We start from the raw sequence: 21,086 nt of genomic DNA, 5'->3' as shown, positions 1-21,086 counted from the left end.
AAGTCAAGGTGATGAGGTGTCCTAGAGGAGCCTGGGTTTGGCGCTATGTGGCTGAAGTGTCATGGGGGGAGCCTGCAGCATGTGAGAGCAGCTTGGCAATAGCTGTGAGAAGGATGGAGAAACAAATTAATTAGGAACTGTGGGAGAAGAGATGTTGAAGTCCTGCACAGTTGCAGCAATATTACTTGGTATGTTTTTTGGTTAACAGGTAGCAGACAATAATAGTATTAATAGCAGTGTACTTGCATTAGTTTTGGTCTTTGCCAGCTAAAAGCATTTTTCACTTGCCACAGGTGAGTGCTGTTACTGAGGCATCTTCTAAATAAGAGTAAGTTTATTGTCATGTAACTAGTAACTTTAGAAATCCAGGATAAATTTGAAATACTTTTACTGTTAAAATTCAAACTAAAAATCAGTGTTGAACTTGTACTTCCAAAATTTAACTTAATAGATCTTAGCATTGTAATGGTGAAGAATGTTGTGAAGGCAAAGGCAATGGTGATTACTGAAAACTATGTGTTTGATTTAGGAAAAACATTGAAGTCATATTTTAAAATGTTATAGGAGCTTTATAAAAGTTCTTTTAAAACTGACCATTGGCTCTGAGTTGATGAGCGTCGAAGCCAGATGTTAGGTATATGGAGGGCATTCATTGTATTGCTCTCGTCAAAATTGAATATTATTGTACTTTCCACAAGAGAAATCTTTGAAAAATTTGAAGTAGGTGATTTCTGAAAACTTCAGAATCTTCTGGACTAGACTTTCTCCTCCTTATTTATGGAATAGATTTATTGTTCTCCATTGTTACTCAGACTTCCAGTAAAATCATAGCTATTTTCTGAAGGTATATTTGATTCTGTCCATAGGAACTCCTACAGTTCAACCCACTGTGGAATTAGGATGACAAGAATACAAATTATACCCTTTGATTTTCTTAGCCATATATTACTTTTATTATAGATAATTTTAAAGAAATTAATGACTCCAAATATCTATACTTAGGCAGTCACTAGAGGCATTAATCTTGAGTCAACTCTTCTAAAAGTTTGAAAACAATTGATATTTAAGAGTGAATAATGTAACGGACAAATTGATAAGTCCTTCTTCTGTAGTATTGGTACTCAATTGGGAGTTTTACCCCCAAGGGGACAGTTGGCAATGTCAGACATTTTTGGTTGTTGCAACCTTGAGGTAGGAAGTACTACAGGTGTCCACTTGGATGCTTCTCTACACCCTGCAGTGCTCAGGACAGCCCCCCTCAACAAAGAATTATTGGCCCAAAATGTTAGTAGTGTTGCTGTTGAGAAACTTGCTCTAGTTTTTCTAAGATGTAGGCATTGTTTTAGAGTAGATGACTAGAAGCGTATCGCCAAACTACTTTGTCTTTCTGTAGGCGTATGTTGTTAAATATGCCTTCAGTTTAAATGAGAATTAATATGAGAAGCAACAAAGAACATTTTTCTCATAATTCCTTCAGCCATTTCCTTTAAGAGTTTAGTGCTGGGAAAATTGTCACTTTCCTAATGGAGGAGTATATATTTCCTTCTAACTCGTTATTTCTACTTTGCCTTCTCTGGGAAGCTAAGAGCTCAATTTCATGTGTATAGCAACTGTCCCTTATTTAGGCTTATTTATGAAAGTTCTGTGATTGTTTCTTTTGCTATATTGGTCTTCCTTTTATCGTACTGTAATAGCTTATACTGGGTTTGGGCTGTGTTTATGTGTACATAAAGAGTGTATGTAAGTAATTTGTAAGTGCCTCCTGTCCCATGGTACCATCAAATTGTTTTAATGCTTTTTTTAAAAAGTCTCAGTTTTTTTCAAACAATTAAAAATGTGCTTTTTATAAAATATAACTATTTTGATGCAAATAATAAGTGGAAATTTGCCCACCTCCCTTTTTCATTCTCCAGAGATTTATTAATATTTCTAGCAGGAAAATTTGAAATCAAAGTTTCCTAGTTTGTCTTAAACTTAGAATTCTATTATGGTTGATTAGATTTACATTTTAAAAAAACTAAAAAATTTTTTTGTTTTTATTTTTTATTGAAATACGGTCCATGTGAAGGTTTACATTTTTATGTTTTCATTTCTGAATAAAATGATTATATTTCTAAAAACTAAGTAGAATGAAAACAGTTTAGAGGATCCTTGAAAGAGGATTACAGTCTCTAATAAATTTTCTTTTTTATTGATATGACAAAGATCTATTATTAAAAAATGTCATATTTTGGGGTTTCTTGTTATTTTGAAGCATACTGGATTAAGTATGAAATCTTCATAGCTCTTGTATTTAACAATTCAGAATGACTCATTAAAAATTGTTCAAAAATAAAATGTGATTACTTTCCATTTCTCTAAAGGTAAAAATAACTGATTTCCAACATTATCACTTAATATGCAGACTTCTTTTTTCTGTTATAGCTCCTGCAAGCAGTCAAAAAGGAAAGTAACTTTGTAATTTCCCTAATATGCATAGAAAAGTTCAAAGCCTATTTTTGTCTTAAAAAGAAGTACTTAAAATGCTAAGGTCACTAACTTGGCCAGTATTCAATTTGATTCTTCATTTAGATATTTATTACTTAGGAACTTATAGATTCTGTTGCATTTAAAATCTCGAAACAGGAGGCTACAAATTTTGTTTCAAGTTTCCTTCATACTTTAGAAGGATAAACTTTTAGCCTTCAGATTTCTTAAAGTGGCATTTAATAATATCATGATACTTACCTTTTATTTCCATTTCTGTGTTACTACTGGTTATTCTTTTGGAAAGGAGAGACTGAAGTTGGTTTGGGGAGGAATTAGCAAAAGTGTTTTATTAATTGCTGCTTGAGCCAGGAATGGTGGTTGGGAGATGTGAACAATTTTAGTGAAGTATTTTTTAGACTTTTAAAACTACACTTTAAATTAAAATAACATTTTCTATAACATTTTATATTGCATCCAGTTAAAATTTAATGCAGGTATTTGTATACATAACAAATACTCAAGAAAAATGCCTTGCTATGTGTGTGTTATCTGATACTTCTGTTCTATTTCATTTAAAATAATTGCTGCTCACATCTCACTAAGTTGCAACCTCTAGTTGGAAAAATGCTTTTTCAGTATATTAATTACCTGTGTTTGTGGAGAAATCACCCCCTATTAGCAAATAGAAGACTGAATAAAAACACGTTGTTATTATGTACTAAATTATATCCTATTTTAAGCATTTAATAAATAATGAATATTTTACAGGCATTGTGTCATGATAAAATATAAGCAGCTTTGCCTAAGTAAACTTAAGTTTCCCTGTTAAAAAAAAAAAGACTTTTATTTTTAACATTGTATTTATATTTTAGGCCTCTTCCCTTTTTTAATAAAAAGATGTTTAAATATTAATAGAAATTATACTAATAGGTTATTTTTAGATGTAACCAGATTAATCACTGGGGCCTTCTTAATCAGGCTAAATCTTAATGGAGGGGGAAAAATTAGCATGCTTTAACCCAGAGGTTGGCAAACTTTTTTGTAAAGAGCCAGCTAATAAATATTTTATGCTTTGCAGGCCATGGAGTCTGTTACAGTGGGTCATCTCTGCCATTGTGTTGCGAAAATATGTGAATGATTAGAATGACTGTATTCCAATAACTCTTATGGAAACTGAAATTCATATTCCATATAATTTTCTCATGTCCATATCTTATGTTCCTTTTGACTTTTTCAGCCATTAAAAAATGTAAACACCACTTTAAGCTTTGGGGCTGTAAAAAACAGGTAGTGGGCCAGATTTGGTGAGCTAGCCCTTGCTTTAGCCTAAAAATGGAGAAAGTCAGTATTGGTCCCAAAAGGAAAAATTAGCAACTGTGGTTAAGAATATGAGTAATGATGTTAAACCTGAGTATTTAAATTTATACTTTTCTGGATGTTAGAGCTATACATTTTTGTGTTGTGTTTGTATTATATTTTGTAGACTGTTGATATTCATAAAGAGAAAGTTGCAAGAAGAGAAATTGGTATTTTGACTACCAATAAAAACACTTCAAGGACACATAAGATTATTGCTCCAGCCAACCTTGAACGACCAGTTCGTTATATTAGAAAACCTATTGACTATACAATTCTAGATGATATTGGCCATGGAGTAAAGGTAAGTATAATTGTTGTTAAGCTTTTAAAAATAATAGCCCATAATGGAATTAACTCTTGAGAAAATTAAGCATTTATCTTTTCTTTCCTAGAGGACCAAGTCTTGGCCCAGCGGTAGTTATGAAGATTTCTTAACCACTAAATAAGTTATCCTTCTTGCTTCTTCTTAGTGTTGTGTTCTCAAGTTTTAAACAGTCATCTTTGAATGAACTGCATTTGCTTAATCAGTTATGAAAATACCTCATATAGAGCTGGTAAATAAATGTGGCATAATCTTTCTAATCTTTTGATGATTTAATATGACTAATAAAAATTTTAAGTATGTTATTAAAGGACTTACTTTATCTCAAAAATTTGTCAGCAAACTTGGCATTAGTTTTCAAAAAGAACATGTGTAAACAAACATGTACTTGGAATTTTTCTAAAACAATTTTATCTCAGTATTTTGGGTGAGAATAGTATAGATAAAACTAGTAGTGAATTAGTAGTAATTAGCTTTTGAGTATATAGCCATTATATACTTTGGCTGTTTTTTAAAATGTATTTGAATGCCTGTTATATATATATATATAAAGTACATTTATATATATATATATATATAAAGTACCATAATTACAACCAAGGAGTATATAAATTTCATTTAAATTGGTATTTATACTTAAGAAATTATTCAGAGCTTCAGCTAAGTATTAAGTTATTTAAAGTTTGCATCTCATCAGTGATTTGAAAGACAATGACTTTTCAAATGTGATGCTGAATAAGTATATATATGCCTGTAAGTGAAACTCTGCGGTTCATGCTGTAGCTTTATGTCTAATAGAAGCAAATTTAATTTTAAAAATATACCCCACAGAAGTATGTCTAGAAATCAGTTAAATCTAAATTTAATGTAGATCTAGGTAAAAGAAAATGTATGGTGTAAATATTTAAAATTTTTTTTCTCAATTTTGATCCAAGCACTATTTGAAATTTGATATTTAATTTTATACTGGACACCTAATGCATTTAGACTACTGTACTAATTAGAGCATGTTAAAATAGGATGTGTAATTGGATGGATAATTAATAACAAATTTATTCTAACTTGGGAAAATCTTTTTAGATTTATTCAAGGCTAATAACTGTTAATAGAAGATTTTGGGATTCTGCCAGAATCTAATGACAAAAAGGCACTTAGAATATAAAACATCATATTTGTACTTGCCCATTTATATAATAAAACGGTGATCCCCCATTCTTATTTAATCCTCAAGTAAATGTTCTTTAGGGACTCTGTAGTCCCTTTCGTTGTTTGGACTTTTAGTTTTTAGGGGTCACTAATTTGAAGAACTCTTTAATAAAGTTAAGTTTTTGAATAGAAGTATCTTATATAATTTCATCAAAAAAACTCCTATTCATGATACATTCTGCTTTAACCACTCTTTCTATGATCTACTGAAACATTATTTTTTAATGCTGGATGCTTAACTTGTTTTTTGTTTTTTTTCCTTTCTCTTCACATCCTGAAGTTCCAACTAACCTTTCAATGCTTTTCTCCCTTACCTCTTTTATTTGCTCCATTTATGCATTAAGTGGTTGCTTAGATTTAAGGTAAGAGATTCCAGGGCTGGATTTCCATTCTTTGTTCTTATGTAGAATATTACATATGGGGAGTGAAGAGATATTTGGCACTTGGCCTTTTAAAACCAACAAATTCCCCTTTATTATATTTTATTTTATTTTTATCATGCAACTTTGTATGTCATCATGTTCCATGAGGGCAGATATTTTTGTCAGTTTTGTTTACTGCCCTATCCTGTGTGTCATGACAGTGCCTGACACACATTAGGCACTGAGTAAATATTGGTTGAATGAATGGGTCATTTTGTAATGTTAATACATTTTGTGAAACTGAAATGTGAATTACCCTATCATAAAATGTCATGAAATAAAATTAACTGGATTTTTGTTAAGTGTAGAAATTTTATTACGGATTGGAGGGCTGCTAATGTGCTTCATTTAACCCTCCCCCTGTGTAATAGCCTTTTTATTCTATAAATGGTGTGCTTTATTATACACCTTGTGGCCACTATGTCATTATCTCTTGACTCTTGATAAGTGTAGAGAGATTGAAAATTGGAAAATATTCAGTGTTACGGTTTTTTTTTAAGTTGCAGTATCATGTCTATTGTAAAAAAATAAAATTAGTCTTTTTATTCAAATTGCTATCTAAATGATATATTTCATTATAAACTCAGTTTAAGAGTTTTCAATTTGAGTATTAATTATATGTAAAACATCAAAAGCTCATGATAGTGTTTAACAAAATACAAGTTAAGAATTAGAGATAATATCTCCTTTTGTTATTTGAGTAACATTTTAATATTTTGAAGGATGAATGGGAAAAGACATTCAAGTATTTTCAAGAAGTCTGTCAGATAGAAAGGAGGATGCATTGGTGGTTCAGTGGTAGAATTCTCGCCTCACTGTCAGGTAGAATGGTACTAAAACTGTCAGCAAACTGAGCCTGCATTTCCTTTTTGTTCATTTTTTCCTAGCTGAACTCTAATTCCTTTTCTAATATATATTCTTACTGTGCACTCTGTTGTTTGCCATGTCTTCAGTGTAGAAAGTGATAGCAAGAAGACATGGCTCGGATCCGAATCATTAACTAGCTGCTAACCCCGGCCAACAGGTCATGGTAGAGAGATGTGAGCAGAAGAGCCCAGGCAAATGTGCTTGATGTGTTACAGGGGTGTTGGCTCCAGGCCAGTCTGGGTGAGTGCAGCGTGTGGAGTTGGGAGGAGGCCCCTTCTGTGTAAAGTCAGTAGATTTAGACCAAAAGCAGTCTTTGCGGCTCCCTTGGCTCTTTTCCTGTAAAGTCTGTATTCAAATTTTGGCTACTGATGTGTCAGCCTCCAAAGTGATAGACGTACATGGAAACATTAACTGAAGGAAAAACACAGAAATTTGGATTAATTATTTTCCCTTAAAGTTTAGACCAGCTTGCCTAAGCTACTATCCCCTGCTCATTTCTCCAAACCATACTGTGATTCTTTCTTTACCTTCCTGGGTTCAGGATCTGTTCCAGGCGAGGGATAGGCCAGAGTGAGTGGGAAGTTAGAGGTTCCTAGAAAGAAGGGTCTAACAAGGAAACACTGCACTTGAATAAGATTCCTCAACATCTTTGATCTTTGCACCAGAAAGCTCCATTCCTAGGTGCTATGGCACTATGTAGTTGTTTCTGCTACATTGGGATGGGGTTGACAGAGTGAGAAGCGTACCCTGAGTTCATATAAGAAGCTAGAATGTGCCAATCTTCTGTTTTTCCTTTCTTCCTTTTCTTCTTTGTAAGTATGTCTGTCTTCTCTCTAAACTTGTGACACATAGTTAATAATTTTGGTTGAACCAAAACAGTGCAGAGTGAAAAAAATATTCAGAATATAGCAAATCATTACTCTTCTTATGCTGGTGAAAAAAATTAGTGATTTTAGAAGGGTGATTGATGGAATAATTGAATATTTTAAGGTAAAATGGAATTAAAGAAAAAAATGTTTAAGTTGGAAGGGACTACAAATAATAAACTAGCTCAGTGGTTTCCAGCTGAGATTTTTTTGGAGACTAGTGGATTATATAAGGTGCCCTAAAGGTCTCCTTATATTTTTCACCTCAGCGGTTCATGAACTTTGTTCCCATTCCTGTCAGACTTTTGAAGCCTTTTAGACAGATTCTAAACAAATACATACTTCGGGACCAGACACATGGAATTTGACTCAGAAGAGACCACCATACTTAAAACTTGAATTTTTAACCTTTTATACAGCATGTGCTGGTTGTGTTTAATGGTTCTTTTCATCTGAAATTTGGATTAATTGTTTTTTCTTCAGTCAACTGGGGAGAAATTGTAGAGTTTAATTCATAAGACCTTTGAAAACAATGTGATGTTTTTATAACAAAGGGCATAAAAAGCCAGTGGATAGAATACTATATTAGAAGTATTTTAATATGTACCTAAGGCCATATAAAAGTGGGATGTGTCTCAAACTGGGGTACCCTTCCCCACTCTTTATAATTAACAAAGTTTTAAGACCTTGTTACTGATGTATTTGAAAGAGACTTTTCTGTTGAAAGTGGTAAGGTTGTTACTAATGAAGCTAAGCTTAAGTACTTTTTGAATAATTACATTAATCAAAAATAAAGATTTCTGATCTGTTAGTGTAGTGTTTATTTCAGTTGAACATTGTGCAAGCAGATTCTAAATAATTAATGATGAAGAATTAGGGGTGTATTGTACAATTAACACATTAAGAATGTAACACTTTTGAAAATTTTGCTTGGGATTTTGATCTTTAACTCTGTATTAAAAAGGGGGGGGCTAACTTTTTCACTCGCGTGTGATCTTTAACAAGTATGTGTCATTCCCTACAGAAGGATGATAAATTGCCCTTCACATTTCCAGCTTTCAGGTACAGCTGAGGTTTCACTCTTAAGCATTTATTTGACATAACACTTGAAAGAAAAAATCCATAATTACAGCGACCTTTGGGAGACTCCTGTTTGCGTTGTTAGTTCCCGTCTTGAGCCACCAATTATTTCTTGGCAAAAGCTAGTCAGAAACTATTTTCAAAATCAAGCAGAAGTTTGTCCATCTTTTATTCCTCTTTTCTTCTTTATCTGTTCTTCCCCCATGCCTCCTAATCTCTTATTCCCTTATCGCTATATTGGATTTTTTTTAGGACTCTTGGTGCCTTAGGCTTTTTGTCTTTCTAACTCTTATTAAAAGTCTCTTGAATTCATACATGAATTCCTGATTTCAGCTTTGGTTTCCTGCAGAGGATCTCCTGGTCCTTTTCCTGTTAGCCCTAAGAATTGACGTAGGAGTATATATCCTCTGAGGGGAGGGATAGGGATCTCTAGTAAGCCAGAGAATTATGCACTGGATGGGACTAATGGGGAATGATTCTTGACGTTGAATGAAAGCCTGGACGTGCTTAACTACAGCTTCTGCCCATCCTTACTATGCTGCATCCAGACACAGCCTATACATACTGTTCCTCTTCTGTTAGGACATTTAAATCTTGCTCTTTTTAAAACTTAACACTCCAGCTCATGCATTTTTTACTATGAAACCTTCTGTAGCTATTTTTTTCTCACACTGATATTTCTTTTTTGGGGGTTTCTATATAGTTTGTAGACATTCCTTTTTGTTTTAAATATATGAGTCTTAGTTATTCTAGTATATTGTAAGTTCCTTAAAAGTAGAGAAATTATTTTAGAGACTTGTGTCGTCTTATTTTTCATGTTCTTTAGTGCCAGTAGTCTGGTGTTAGGTGTTTTAAATAAGAGATATACCATGAGTATCATTTTACAATGTGTCTGCCACTGTTACATTGTAGCAGGTCATCTGTCAGTGGGAGATTTCTTCATAGCAGAAGTGATGTGCTCTATGAGATACCTGGTCGGCCAGCTTTATAAGAAATACCGAAGTTCACAGGGAACTGGAAAGCACTGAGATTTGTAATGAACATTCTGTGTGATGTACATGATACTGTATATCAAGGTTCAAGCAGTTATTGCACGTACCAAAAAGAGATAGAGCAGGAAAGGTAGGAGCACTTTAGAAACAATGTTAAGGTAAAATAATTGGCCTTATTGGTTGGTGCTAGTTACAGAGAGCTACAAAGCTTGGGAGAGCAGGCCGCTTTGGTCATAAAGGAGCTGCTCTTACCTTCAGTATTGTCTGCATTTCTTAGTCTGCAGACCAGTGGGAAAGTGAGCTGTGGTTATGCATTAACCTTCGTCACCTAAATGAATATTTCTTCTGCTTGGAGGATTCCTTTCTGGTAGGGAAAAAGAAAAGGGACCTTTCCTGCTGTTCATCCGTGTGCCTAAAAACCTGCTTCACTTAGCTCCCAGAGATGACTTTCCTCTCTATGGAATCAAAAATACCACATTAATTGAATTACTGTTGGAGTCAGTCACCAAAGTTTTCATTCCAGTTCACAAATAAAACTTTGAAAAGTATAATGAGCTCTTCCATTCACGATTCAGGACCATTAACTGCATACCGGTAGTCAATAATAGTTTTGTCTACATTTGCTTGTTTTTTAAATGTTCATGTGGATTTGCTGTTACGCAGTGGGTGCAGTGTTGCTTTGTTTTCTTTGTCCTGAGTTTATGGTGTGTGTTCTCTCTCTCTCTCCCTCTCTCTCTCTCTCTCTCCCTCTCTCTCTCTCTCTCTCTCTCTCCTCTCTCTCTCTCTCTCTCTCTCTCTCTCTCTCACCACAGGCACAATTTAGTCCTATGTTTTGCTGCTTCTCAGGAGGTGTTGTGTCCCCCTGTAACTTCCCTCAAGGTAGTTTTTAGAACCATGGTGGCTATCCAGTGAATAATTTTTTACCAAATTATTTTAGATTTGAAATACAGTTTCTTAGCTTTAATTATAATACAGATCTTATCTATGATAAATTAAGTTCTGTTTGGCAGTTATTCCTGTTCTCTTCCCTTTTCCTCAAATTTGATGGCAGTATTTATATTCTGCCTGGCATATTCATTGCTTCACTTAGCACAGAAGCATTTTTCACAGGGAGAGCTACCTTGAAGAAACATTGAAAACTGTTTTAGCTTGATATACAGGTAGTACAGTTTCAGTGAAGTATGCAGTTACAGACTAGTTGGCCATTCCACAGCAGCTGTTTGGTTACTTAGGTGAATTAAGTTACTCATGCAAACCCCATTAACCGAAAAAAAAAAAAAAGCACCACACAATCATTTGATTCTGTAAGTCATAAAATGTGTCAGATTTTATGCATAGAAATGATTTTAACTTAGATTATTTATTTTATATTATTTGGGGGTAGATTAAAAGACTTACAGAGGAGATACTGCAATTTAAACAAAATACCTTACATACCAAAAGCTTAAACAAATCAAAGTTGGAAAGCTATTTTCAAGTATTTTAGCTGTTCCATGTATAGAATAAAATTCTCTTTTACTCCTTTTCTATCCCTGCTCCTTTTTCCTTCCTGTTTCTAGCAAATTGGTGTAGTTCAGTGTTTGGCTCACCTACTTCTCCTTCATCACTTAAAGTACCTTTGGATTTTATGTTGTTTAAGGTTGAGCTTAAAGGACTTTGGTTACTACTTTAAAAAATCTTCTGTTATCATACATTAAGATTTACAGTTTTTAAAAGCTATTAGTTATTTTGTCATATTACTCCTAAAATTTTCCCCAAATATGGGTTAACTTTTTAAAAACCTCTTCTGGCATTTTCATTTTAAGATACAATTAGTGTACCCTCTGTTTATTAATGAGGGGGAGAGCAAGGTTAAGTTAATCTTTATTCTTCCTTGATAACTAGTTTCTTTTATATTTATTGTTTAAAAGCAATAACAAAAGGATTACAGATAAATGCTTAACTTTACAAATATTGACATTTCAAAGGTATCATTTGTCATTAAAGATTGTTTTAACATCACACACAACTTTTTCACTGGGCTATTCATTTGAAGAGTTTGTTTCTTGATATGTTATTTCTTGCCTATTCAGATAACAAGTAGTGTTTTAGGATTTTTAAATACTCCATTTAAGCCAGAGTTAATTTTGACAGTCTCAGTACTCTGCACGTAATTATGATTTGTTTTCTTAAAATTTATATTTTAAAATTTTGATCATATGTATTCTGATTTCAGAAGTTTCATTTTATAAGTATGATTTGAATATTCTGGACATATTCTTATTAGAAAAGTTAAGCTCTTTTTTTGAAGTGTTTGACAATCCAGAATATTAAGGGCTTAAAATAGGGTTAGGTATGAGCCTATATGATGAACATTATTAACTTCAACCCATTGGTAATCTCAGACAACTTGAGATTGCATTTAAACTATATTTGTGAATAACTTCTCTTAATCTTCAAGCTATCCAGATTTCTAGGGCTTTCTATGTAAGTGCTGACATACTCTTTTGGTGGCATCCATTGTTTCCAGATCACCCAACTTTCCCACACTTGCATTTTCAATTTGGGATAGAATAGTGAGGAATTATGTCCTAGCTCTGACTTAGGACTGTTACATCTTTATCTTCATTTGGGGCCTGAATGGGTCTTTTCACACTGCAACTATTTGGACATTGCCATTGGCCACTGTGCTGCTCACAGTTGAATGGGATATCTCAGCCCTGCCTTTCTGGCTCAGATGTTTAGGAACATGCCTTAACTTCTGGCAGTTTTCAGGTAGGTAATTCCTTCATAAGAGAACATTAAAGAAATCTGAATTGTAAGGCTGATCCACAATTTTAAAAAATGAAAATTTTCTCTGTATATGATTTAACTTTATTTTATATTCTCTACTTAAAATGGATCAAAACTATAGTTGCATACTTTATTTGAGAAACATGTATTTGATTTTTTTATGATATACTTAATATCTAAAAAACAAGGAATTGCTTAAAGGCATTATTGTTTCTGATTGAGTTACTCTTTATTAAAACTAAAGTTTCTGTAGTTAACCTATTTCATTTCAGTTGAATGTAGTACGAAATAGTCTAACCAGTGATCTGTTGGTGTGATGGCCTAATGGCAAATAAGAGTTTTTAATCATTTGAAAACCTCACGTTAGGAAGAGTCCTTTGAGTACAACTGTAGAATAATAGTAGAATAGAAATTGCATATGAAATGCATGGCCTCTAATTTTTTTTCCTACTTAAACCTTCCCCTCCTTTGTTAAATAGCATAATGTTATTTCCCGAAAGTGCCACTTTATTTCACTGCATACGAGTTAAATTGAGTTTTCCTCAAAATTTTTTTAGGTGAGTACCCAGAATATGAAGATGGGTGGGCTACCGCGTACAACACCTCCAACTCAGAAACCCCCCAGTCCCCCCATGTCAGGGAAAGGGACGCTTGGGTGAGTATGTAACTAAGTAATAATTGAAAACCATTTCATGTAGTGTTGTGTGAAAACTAAACACTACATATGTTTAAACTATTTTTAAATACTTGAAAAGAGAACATTTTCTTCCTCGGATTATCTTTTTTTGTGTGTGTAACTTTCCCTTTTTCTGGGAAACATCTTTACACTTTATTTTTAATTTTTCACATCTGTTTCTTTATTTATTTATTTCCCTCCTGCTACTGTTTAAGAAAAAATTTTTTAATGAAGTAAAAGTTGATTTATAATTTTGTGTTAGTTTCAGGTGTACAGCAAAGTGATTCAGTTGTATATATTTATACATATGTATATTTTTCAGATTCTCTTCCATTATAAGTTATTATAAGATATTGAATGTCTTATACAGTATGTGCTATATAGTAGGTCCTTGTTGTTTATCTATTTTATATATAGTAGTATGTATCTGTCAATCCCAAATTCCTAATTTATCCCTCCCAACTCCCTTTTCCTTTGGTAACAGATTGTTTTCTATGTCTGTGAGTCAATTTCTGGTTTGTAAGTAAGATCATGTGTATCTTTTTTTTTTTAGAGTCCACATATAAGTGTTATCATATGATATTTATCTTTCTCTGTTGGACTTCACTTAATGTGATAATCTCTGGGTCCATCCATGTTGCTGCAAATGGCATTATTTCATTCTTTTTTATGACTGAGTAATATTCCATTGTATGTATATACTACATCTTCTTTATCCATTCATCTGTCGGTGGACATTTAGGTTACTTCCATGTCTTGGCTATTGTAAATAGTGCTACTATGAACATTAGAGTCATGTATCTTTTTGAATTAGAATTTCCTCTGGATATATGCCCAGGACTGGGATTGTTGGATCATATGGTTATTATGTTTTTAGTTTTTTAAGGAACCTCCATATTGTCCTCCATAGTGGCTGCACCAGTTTACATTCCACCAATAGTGTAGGAGGGCTTGCTTTTATCCACACCCTCTCCAGCATTTATTATTTGTAGACTTTTAAATGATGGCCATTCTGACCAATGTGAGATGATACCTCACTGTGGTTTTGATTTACATTTCTCTGATAGTTAGCAATGCTGAGCATCCCTTCATGTGCCTACTGGCCATCTGTATGTCTTCTCTGGAGAAATGTCTATTAAGGTCTTCTGCCCATTTTTTAATTGGGTTGTTTGTGATTTTGATTTTAAATTGTATGAACTGTTTGTGTATTTTGGGAATTAAGCTCTTGTTGGTTGCATCATTTGCAAATATTTTCTCCCATTCTGTAGGTTGTCTTTTTGTCTTGTTTATAGTTTCCATTCCTTTGCTTTACACTTTAAAAAGATTTTGCTTAGAAATCATTTTTCTATTTTTAAATTTGAGGTAAAATCCTAGCCCAAGTTCATAATTTATTATAAATTGCACTCTAATTCCTGTTTTCAGAAAGTTCTTAGCCTTTTGTATTATAGTCGATTTTTCTTATTCAGACTAGTCCCCTGAAGAAAACACAATGTCGATGACAAAATTCTGTTTATCTTGTGTTTTTATGAGAATATTGCACTTTCATTTGGTCTGTAGACTTGGGCTCTGGATGTGACTTTGGCAGAAATGGTCGATTAATGGAAAAGCTTAACTTTTTTCTTTCATAACATCACAGTATAAAAACTTGGTTTATCATGATCAAGATTTGTGATCAGGTGGGCATAATGTGGCTAAAATCGTGGTCCAGCTCTGCTCCCGCTCTGTGGTCTTGCATAGTCAGCCTCTTAGCAATTCAGTTTTTTCATCTGTAAAAGGGGGTAATATTTGTCCTCTGTCAACTTTTCAGAGTCACTATACTATGAATTGGATTTTTAAAAAATGTGTAAGACAAAGACAAATGCTTTGACTATCATTGGCTTTGCAATATATGCTTAAAAGTTTTTAATTGGCAATCTTGTTTTTTGGCCCCCTCACCAAAAAACACCAAAAAACCCCAAACAGAAAAACAACCTGATCAAGCAAAGGAAGATAATGTTGAAAGAGGAATTATAGTTAGGACAGTAGGAATCAAAAGAATAAAAATGAATTCCAGCCAGGAATTGGGATGGTTTTATTTGGGGTGGACAAAGAAAGTCTACTTAGAGAGGAAAGAATCTAGTAGATTAAATAAGATTTACACTTCAGAATAGGAGGTAGATGACGTGGTAGAATATAATTGTACAGGGTTAAGAGTAGAGGACCAAGTCAAGAAGAAGATTTGTTTTATTTTCCTGTGGAATGTCTACATTTTTGTCACATACAGTATCTACTGGATTTGTTAGGTTTTGAATCAAGATTATTAGCAAGATAACCCACTCTAGTCTCTAGTAAAATAAAATTTTCTGTTGCTCTCAAATTTTGAAGATTTACTCATGTACTAGTATTTGTTTTTGTTGTGTATTAGCAAGGACTCTGCAGGATCCTTGGAGACCAGCGAGGCTGAGCACCGCCACACAGTTTATGGTCACAGCCTGGCTTTTTCAGTCTTTGCCTAACCACCATGTTTTGTTTTCTGCCCTTAGTTTTTTACCTTGTTTTTATCATTGCCTTCATGGTATAGCTCTCAATCAGCAAAGGATTTTTTTTCTTGGTTGAAATAGAACATTTTTATTGTCTGGGAAAAACAGTCTGGAAGTCAGATGTTTGGAAATTAATCAGTTTCTCATTTTATTGTGATTTATGTATACTTGATAATTTCAGAGATACCTGAACTTCTTTTTAGCATTTTAAATCCAAGGTCCTAACATTCCTTTTTCCTTCTTTAACCCAATACCTCATCTCATGCCCTTTACTTATTTTTTAATAATGTGTGTATTTGTTTATGCAAGAAGGTAGTAGAGTTGACAGCTCATGATTTCATCCCAAATCAATGAGCCAAAACTTGGGTGGCCCAGGAGAACAGTATTTAAAAGAACCTTGGGAGCTTTTTGGGTAGTGAATTATTGAGAAATACATAAGTCAAATGAGTAACATCTTTTTAGGAAAAGAAAGCTCTTTAATTTTCACATCTTGAGATCCAGTTTTTATTTTTTTAAAGACGAGGATCTCATCTACAGGGTTATCAGTTTCATGCCAGTTGAGTATTTATCATTGTCATAAAGAAATTGAAAGTTAAAGATGAGAACTAACTTAATAATCACTAATGTTCCAGTGTGCATCTTAGTTCTTATCATATTTCTTCTTGCTTTTCTCATTCTCTTCTCTTAAAAAATTTTTTGCAAAAAAGAGGGAAGTATGTTAATGAAATCCAGTCTGTTTTGTACTTTATAACTCAGAGTAAATAAAGTAGAAAGATATAGGTGGTCTCTTTTTTTCTTCTCTCCCTTTTAAGTGTTGAACTCTGAGGAGGGTAAGAGGTAAGAGCAATCAAGGTGAAAGCTGAAGGAGGATGTGAAGTGAGAATGGAAGGAGATGAGATTAAATTTTGTATTTCTGTGTGTGGATATAGTTTTTTTTCTATGTATTTCCTATATAGAAAGGGAAATGAATTGTTATGGTTGTTATTGATCATCAGTGTGGGGGCTGTGGAGCCAAATTCTAGATTTATTTACCGCCCCCCGCCTTTTTTTCTTTTTTTGGTTAGGGAGAGAGGGGTGAGGAAGATAATTAGTGCATTCATGCAGTGCAGTTGGGAGACTTTGACATGGTACTAAAATAATTTGAACTCATCTAACAGAGTCTGGGAAACACTGGCTTACCCACTAGGAGAATCTTCATGCTCTCAGAATAAGTGAACAAAATTACATTATCACAGGAAAATGAGGTTGGAGACTTAAAAAATAATAGTATGCATCAAAACCCTAATGGTGGAGAAGTGATACTTAGGGGAGGATTGAAATTGGTAACTGGGTTTTATTAAAACACACATTACTATCTCTGAGTACAGATTGTATTTCACTACTGGCAACTCTGAATTTATTGTGCCGAAACTTGCTAATCACACAATACATACGCTCTTCTTTTTGTAGGCGGCACTCCCCCTATCGCACACTGGAGCCAGTGCGTCCTCCAGTGGTACCAAATGATTACGTACCTAGCCCAACCCGTAATATGGCTCCCTCGCAGCAGAGCCCTGTGAGGACAGCTTCTGTGAATCAAAGAAATCGAACTTACAGGTATTTTCTCTACCTCAGCGCAAAATGTGATGGTCCTAGGACCATAATTTGTTCAGATAACTTCAGTTAAGTCGCTCTCATTTTCCAAGCACTAAGTTCTTTTCCTCACTCTCCTCCCCCAAATCTCATCTGATTCCATCTCTCTTTCCTCATGTTCTGGCACAACTCTGAGCAGTTAGGAAGCTAAAAAAGAACAGACATCTCAAAGTGCAAACTTCTCTATAAGATTAATAGTTACAATTGACTTGAAAAAAAATTATGGACCAGATATGGGAAATTTGAAGTTGTTTTTTGGTGGAACTTTACAGATGAAAAACTACACACAATAATGAAGTAGTATATCATGATATCATTACAAATAAAGTTAATCAAATAATCTGTTTAGGAAAACTTTTTATTGTAAAAGAAGTTTACTCAGACAGCCATTAAACTGGAATAAATGAAAGTGATACTGTTTTTATGTGTTGAGTCCCATCATTTATCAGTTACAGAGACTTTTTTCCTTTTTAATTTCTTGCTAAATACATGCTTATTAAAAGGTGATCAAAACAAGTTTCTTGAACTCAACTTTTCCCCGTACTTTATTAAGAAATTCATATTTGAAGTGGAGGGTTTTGAATTATCTTTTTGTAGCTGTATTCATTTCAGACAGTTTGGAAAGTGCTGGTGATGTCTTTCTAGATCCTTATGTTTTGGGGGCTCTCATTTCTGCAGCAGTAGCGGGAGTAGTGGAGGAAGCCACCCCAGCAGCCGGAGCAGCAGCCGGGAGAACAGCGGAAGCGGGAGTGTGGGAGTTCCCATCGCTGTTCCTACGCCCTCTCCTCCCAGTGTCTTTCCAGGTAAAACATGAATTATGCTTCATCTTCATCTGTCCTATCTGAATTTGAATTCAATTTCTGACTCAATTACATACAGTAAGATTATTTTCATAATCCGGAATTTTCTCCTTTAGGACTCCGTAAATGTTGAGAAATCTTTATGCATTTGTTATTTTTAACCAAGCAATTTGTAAGTTTATGTTTATATACTTCTCTGTTGCTTGGTTTATGTCTTTGGTGCTGTGGTTTAATTGGTGCTTTGAGGTTTCAGGTACCACCTTGGAATGAGTTATATATTTAATTACAGCTGGTGTTATGACAGTACACGCCTCTGGACACAGTGGGGACTCAGTGTGAGAATCTTATTGGTAACAGAGAATTGGATAGATATAATTTTGACAGTTAAAATTAGTGGACTCTTGAAACTTAGTAGTCTCTTAAACGTTACCCTCTTTGCTCTGAAACAGAAACATGTACTTGTTTAATGTGAGGACACACAAGGTTAAAATTTAGTATTAAAAACATGACACAAAAGATACAAGGATGGAATATTACATATGTAATTTACTTATACTAACAGATAATACCTTTTAAAAAATCATGAAAAAGAGATTTGTATTTTTCTAAATTCTTTATATGATAAGTTATGTATGTCTGGAATATATGCTTATGTTCTGATTTGTATAATTCAAAACAGAATACTGCTATTTTCTAGTGTGTTAAGTTTCAGTTTATATACTATTTATAGAATGCTATGTTAAAAATAACAGTATGAAGGGAGCACTTTTCTTCCAGAGTTTTGGCTTCAGATAAAAAGGAATGTTTTAATGAAATCTGTACATTACCCTTAGCGTCTTGAATTATTTGCTGCAAACCTAATAATCCTTTAACATAAGCTTCTTCTTTTTTTTTTTTTTTTTTTAACACTCTCTTCTATTTATTCTTTGGTTGTTGATAAGCACTGAGTATCTACCATTAAGTTCTCTAATGCCTTTTCTAATCCTGCCTACTGGAACTGCCTCATTAATGCTGCCTCTTACTCCTCTTTCCCCTCAGCCCCTGCTGGCTCTGCTGGTACTCCTCCCCTTCCTGCTACTTCTGCATCTGCCCCTGCCCCCCTTGTTCCTGCTACTGTCCCTTCCTCCACTGCCCCAGACGCTGCCGCTGGGGGTGCCCAGACCCTGGCTGATGGCTTCACTTCTCCAACTCCCCCTGTTGTTTCCTCCACTCCCCCTGCAGGTGAGTATGGGCCTATTCCTTGGCAGGCAGATCCAGTCGTCTGGCTTTTCTCTCACCTGGAACTCTGGCTTTACGGTTTGTTCCGTTTGTAGTTTGTATAACACAGAAATTTGAAGAATAATGTACTAACTAGAAAATGGCATGTGACCAAAGAGTAGAATTTCCTGAGGCAATCATGGTACAGTTGCTGATTATTCTAATAGGGTAACACAGATAAACATTTTTTAATTGCTTGAGTTTTATTTACTAGAACTAGTTGTAGGCCCAGAAAAGACAAATCACTTCCACGTAGAGCCAGCATTTTAGTAATTAAAATGTGCTGGTTCCTAGTCTGCAGTGAATAAACATTTGTTATATGAGTAAATAATTATAGTTCTTTTTTTTTAACAGAAAGTAAGTTAAATGCTGTATTAACAGTTTATATCAATAAATCTCTTTTATGTAGTGTCTTTGAATCACAAAGTACTTTTCTTTTTATTAATTTATAATTTATATACAGGAAAATTCACCCTTTCCAGTGTGAATTTCTGCAAGTTTTGACGAATGTATACAGTGATATAACCACAACTATGCTCAAGGTGTAGAACAAACAGTCCTGTCATCCTCAGATTTCCTCCATGCCCCCTTTGTAGTCAGTCTCCTTCTATTTCACTCTTAGCTCCTGGCAACTTCTTGATCTGGTTTGTTGTTTGTGGTTTGTTTGTTTTGTTTTGGTCTCTAAAGTTTTGCCGTTGTAAGGATATCGTAAATGGAAGCATATATAATGTAGCCTTTTGGGTTTGGCTTTTTGGCCCAGTGCATTTGAGATTTATCCATTGTTGCATGTTTCATTATTTTGTTCTCTTTTATTACTGAGTGGTGTTCTGTTGAATGTATTTACCTCAGGTTCTTTATCCCTTTCCCAACTGAGAGACATTTGGATTATTTCCATCTTTGAGTGATTATGACTTAAACAGCCAAGTACTTTCACATGCAGACTTCTGTGTGAGCGTAGGCTTTCATTTCATTTGGGTAGATACCTGGGGAGTAGGATTGCTGGGGTTGTGTAAGTGAATGCTTAACTTTATAAGAAATTGCCAAATTGTTTTCCAAAGTGGTTGTACAAATTTTGCACACCCACCAAGCAGTATGTGAGACTTCCAGTTGCTCTGCATACTTGTTAGCATGTGGTATTGTCATCACATATAATTTTTAAATTTAGCCATTCTAATAGGTGTATAATAGTTTCTCCTGTGATTTTGATTGACGTTTCCCCAATGAATAATTATGTAGTACATCTTTTCATGTGCTTATTTGCCATCTGTTTATCTTTGGTGAAATGTCTGTTCAAATGTTTTTGCTTCCCCCCACATACCTTTTTAATAGGGTTGTTCTTTTATATTCTGTGTACAAGCCTTTTATTAATTATGTGATTTGCAAGTATCTTCTTCCATTTTGTGACTTATCTCTTCATTCTCTTAATATCTTCTAAAGAACAGAAGTTTTTCATTTCAATTAAATCTTGTTCATTGCTTTTTTTTTTCTTTTATGATCGTGCTTTTGGTGTCATATTTACAAATTTACACAAGGTCAAAAATACTTGTCCTGTTTTCTTCTAGAAGTTTCTAAAGTTTTTATAGTAATGATAATTTACAACTTGTATGATAGTTACAATAGTATGATAGTTATGAGAATTAAACTATAGTTTTGTTTCTCAACTCAAAGCAAAATAAATGCCCCCTAATGGTGTGAATAGAGTATTATGTAATGTCTTTGGATGGCTGAGGGCTTATAACATGGGAGATTTTAGACTGACTCTAACTATATAAAATTCATAATACTCTTAATTATCAGAGTTTTAAACTTGGTGGTTCTAGGCTTGTATTAGTGTGTTACAGATTAAT

General features: G+C 33.9%; 1 protein-coding gene across 20 annotated transcripts in view; it reads left to right on the top strand.

Annotated features, from left to right (window-relative positions):
• ABI2 (abl interactor 2) overlaps positions 1–21,086 on the top strand; it is a 110,236-nt gene that overhangs the window by 65,930 nt on the left and 23,220 nt on the right. For 3 of the 20 annotated variants that reach the window (XM_032480023.1, XM_032480021.1, XM_032480030.1), the window contains exons 3-8: positions 3,953–4,129; positions 5,701–5,718; positions 12,913–13,010; positions 17,000–17,146; positions 17,861–17,985; positions 19,021–19,203. In XM_032480023.1, coding sequence (XP_032335914.1) covers positions 3,953–4,129; positions 5,701–5,718; positions 12,913–13,010; positions 17,000–17,146; positions 17,861–17,985; positions 19,021–19,203 — 748 coding nt within the window. The remainder of the gene's footprint in view (positions 1–3,952; positions 4,130–5,700; positions 5,719–12,912; positions 13,011–16,999; positions 17,147–17,860; positions 17,986–19,020; positions 19,204–21,086) is intronic. The other 17 variants (XM_032480040.1, XM_032480037.1, XM_032480035.1 and 14 more) reach the window with 10 other exon arrangements.

This window comes from Camelus ferus, chromosome 5 (assembly GCF_009834535.1).
Source record: "Camelus ferus isolate YT-003-E chromosome 5, BCGSAC_Cfer_1.0, whole genome shotgun sequence".
Lineage (NCBI taxonomy): Eukaryota > Metazoa > Chordata > Mammalia > Artiodactyla > Camelidae > Camelus > Camelus ferus.
Note: the sequence above shows the minus strand (reverse complement) of the source record. Positions and strands in the feature narration are given on the sequence as shown.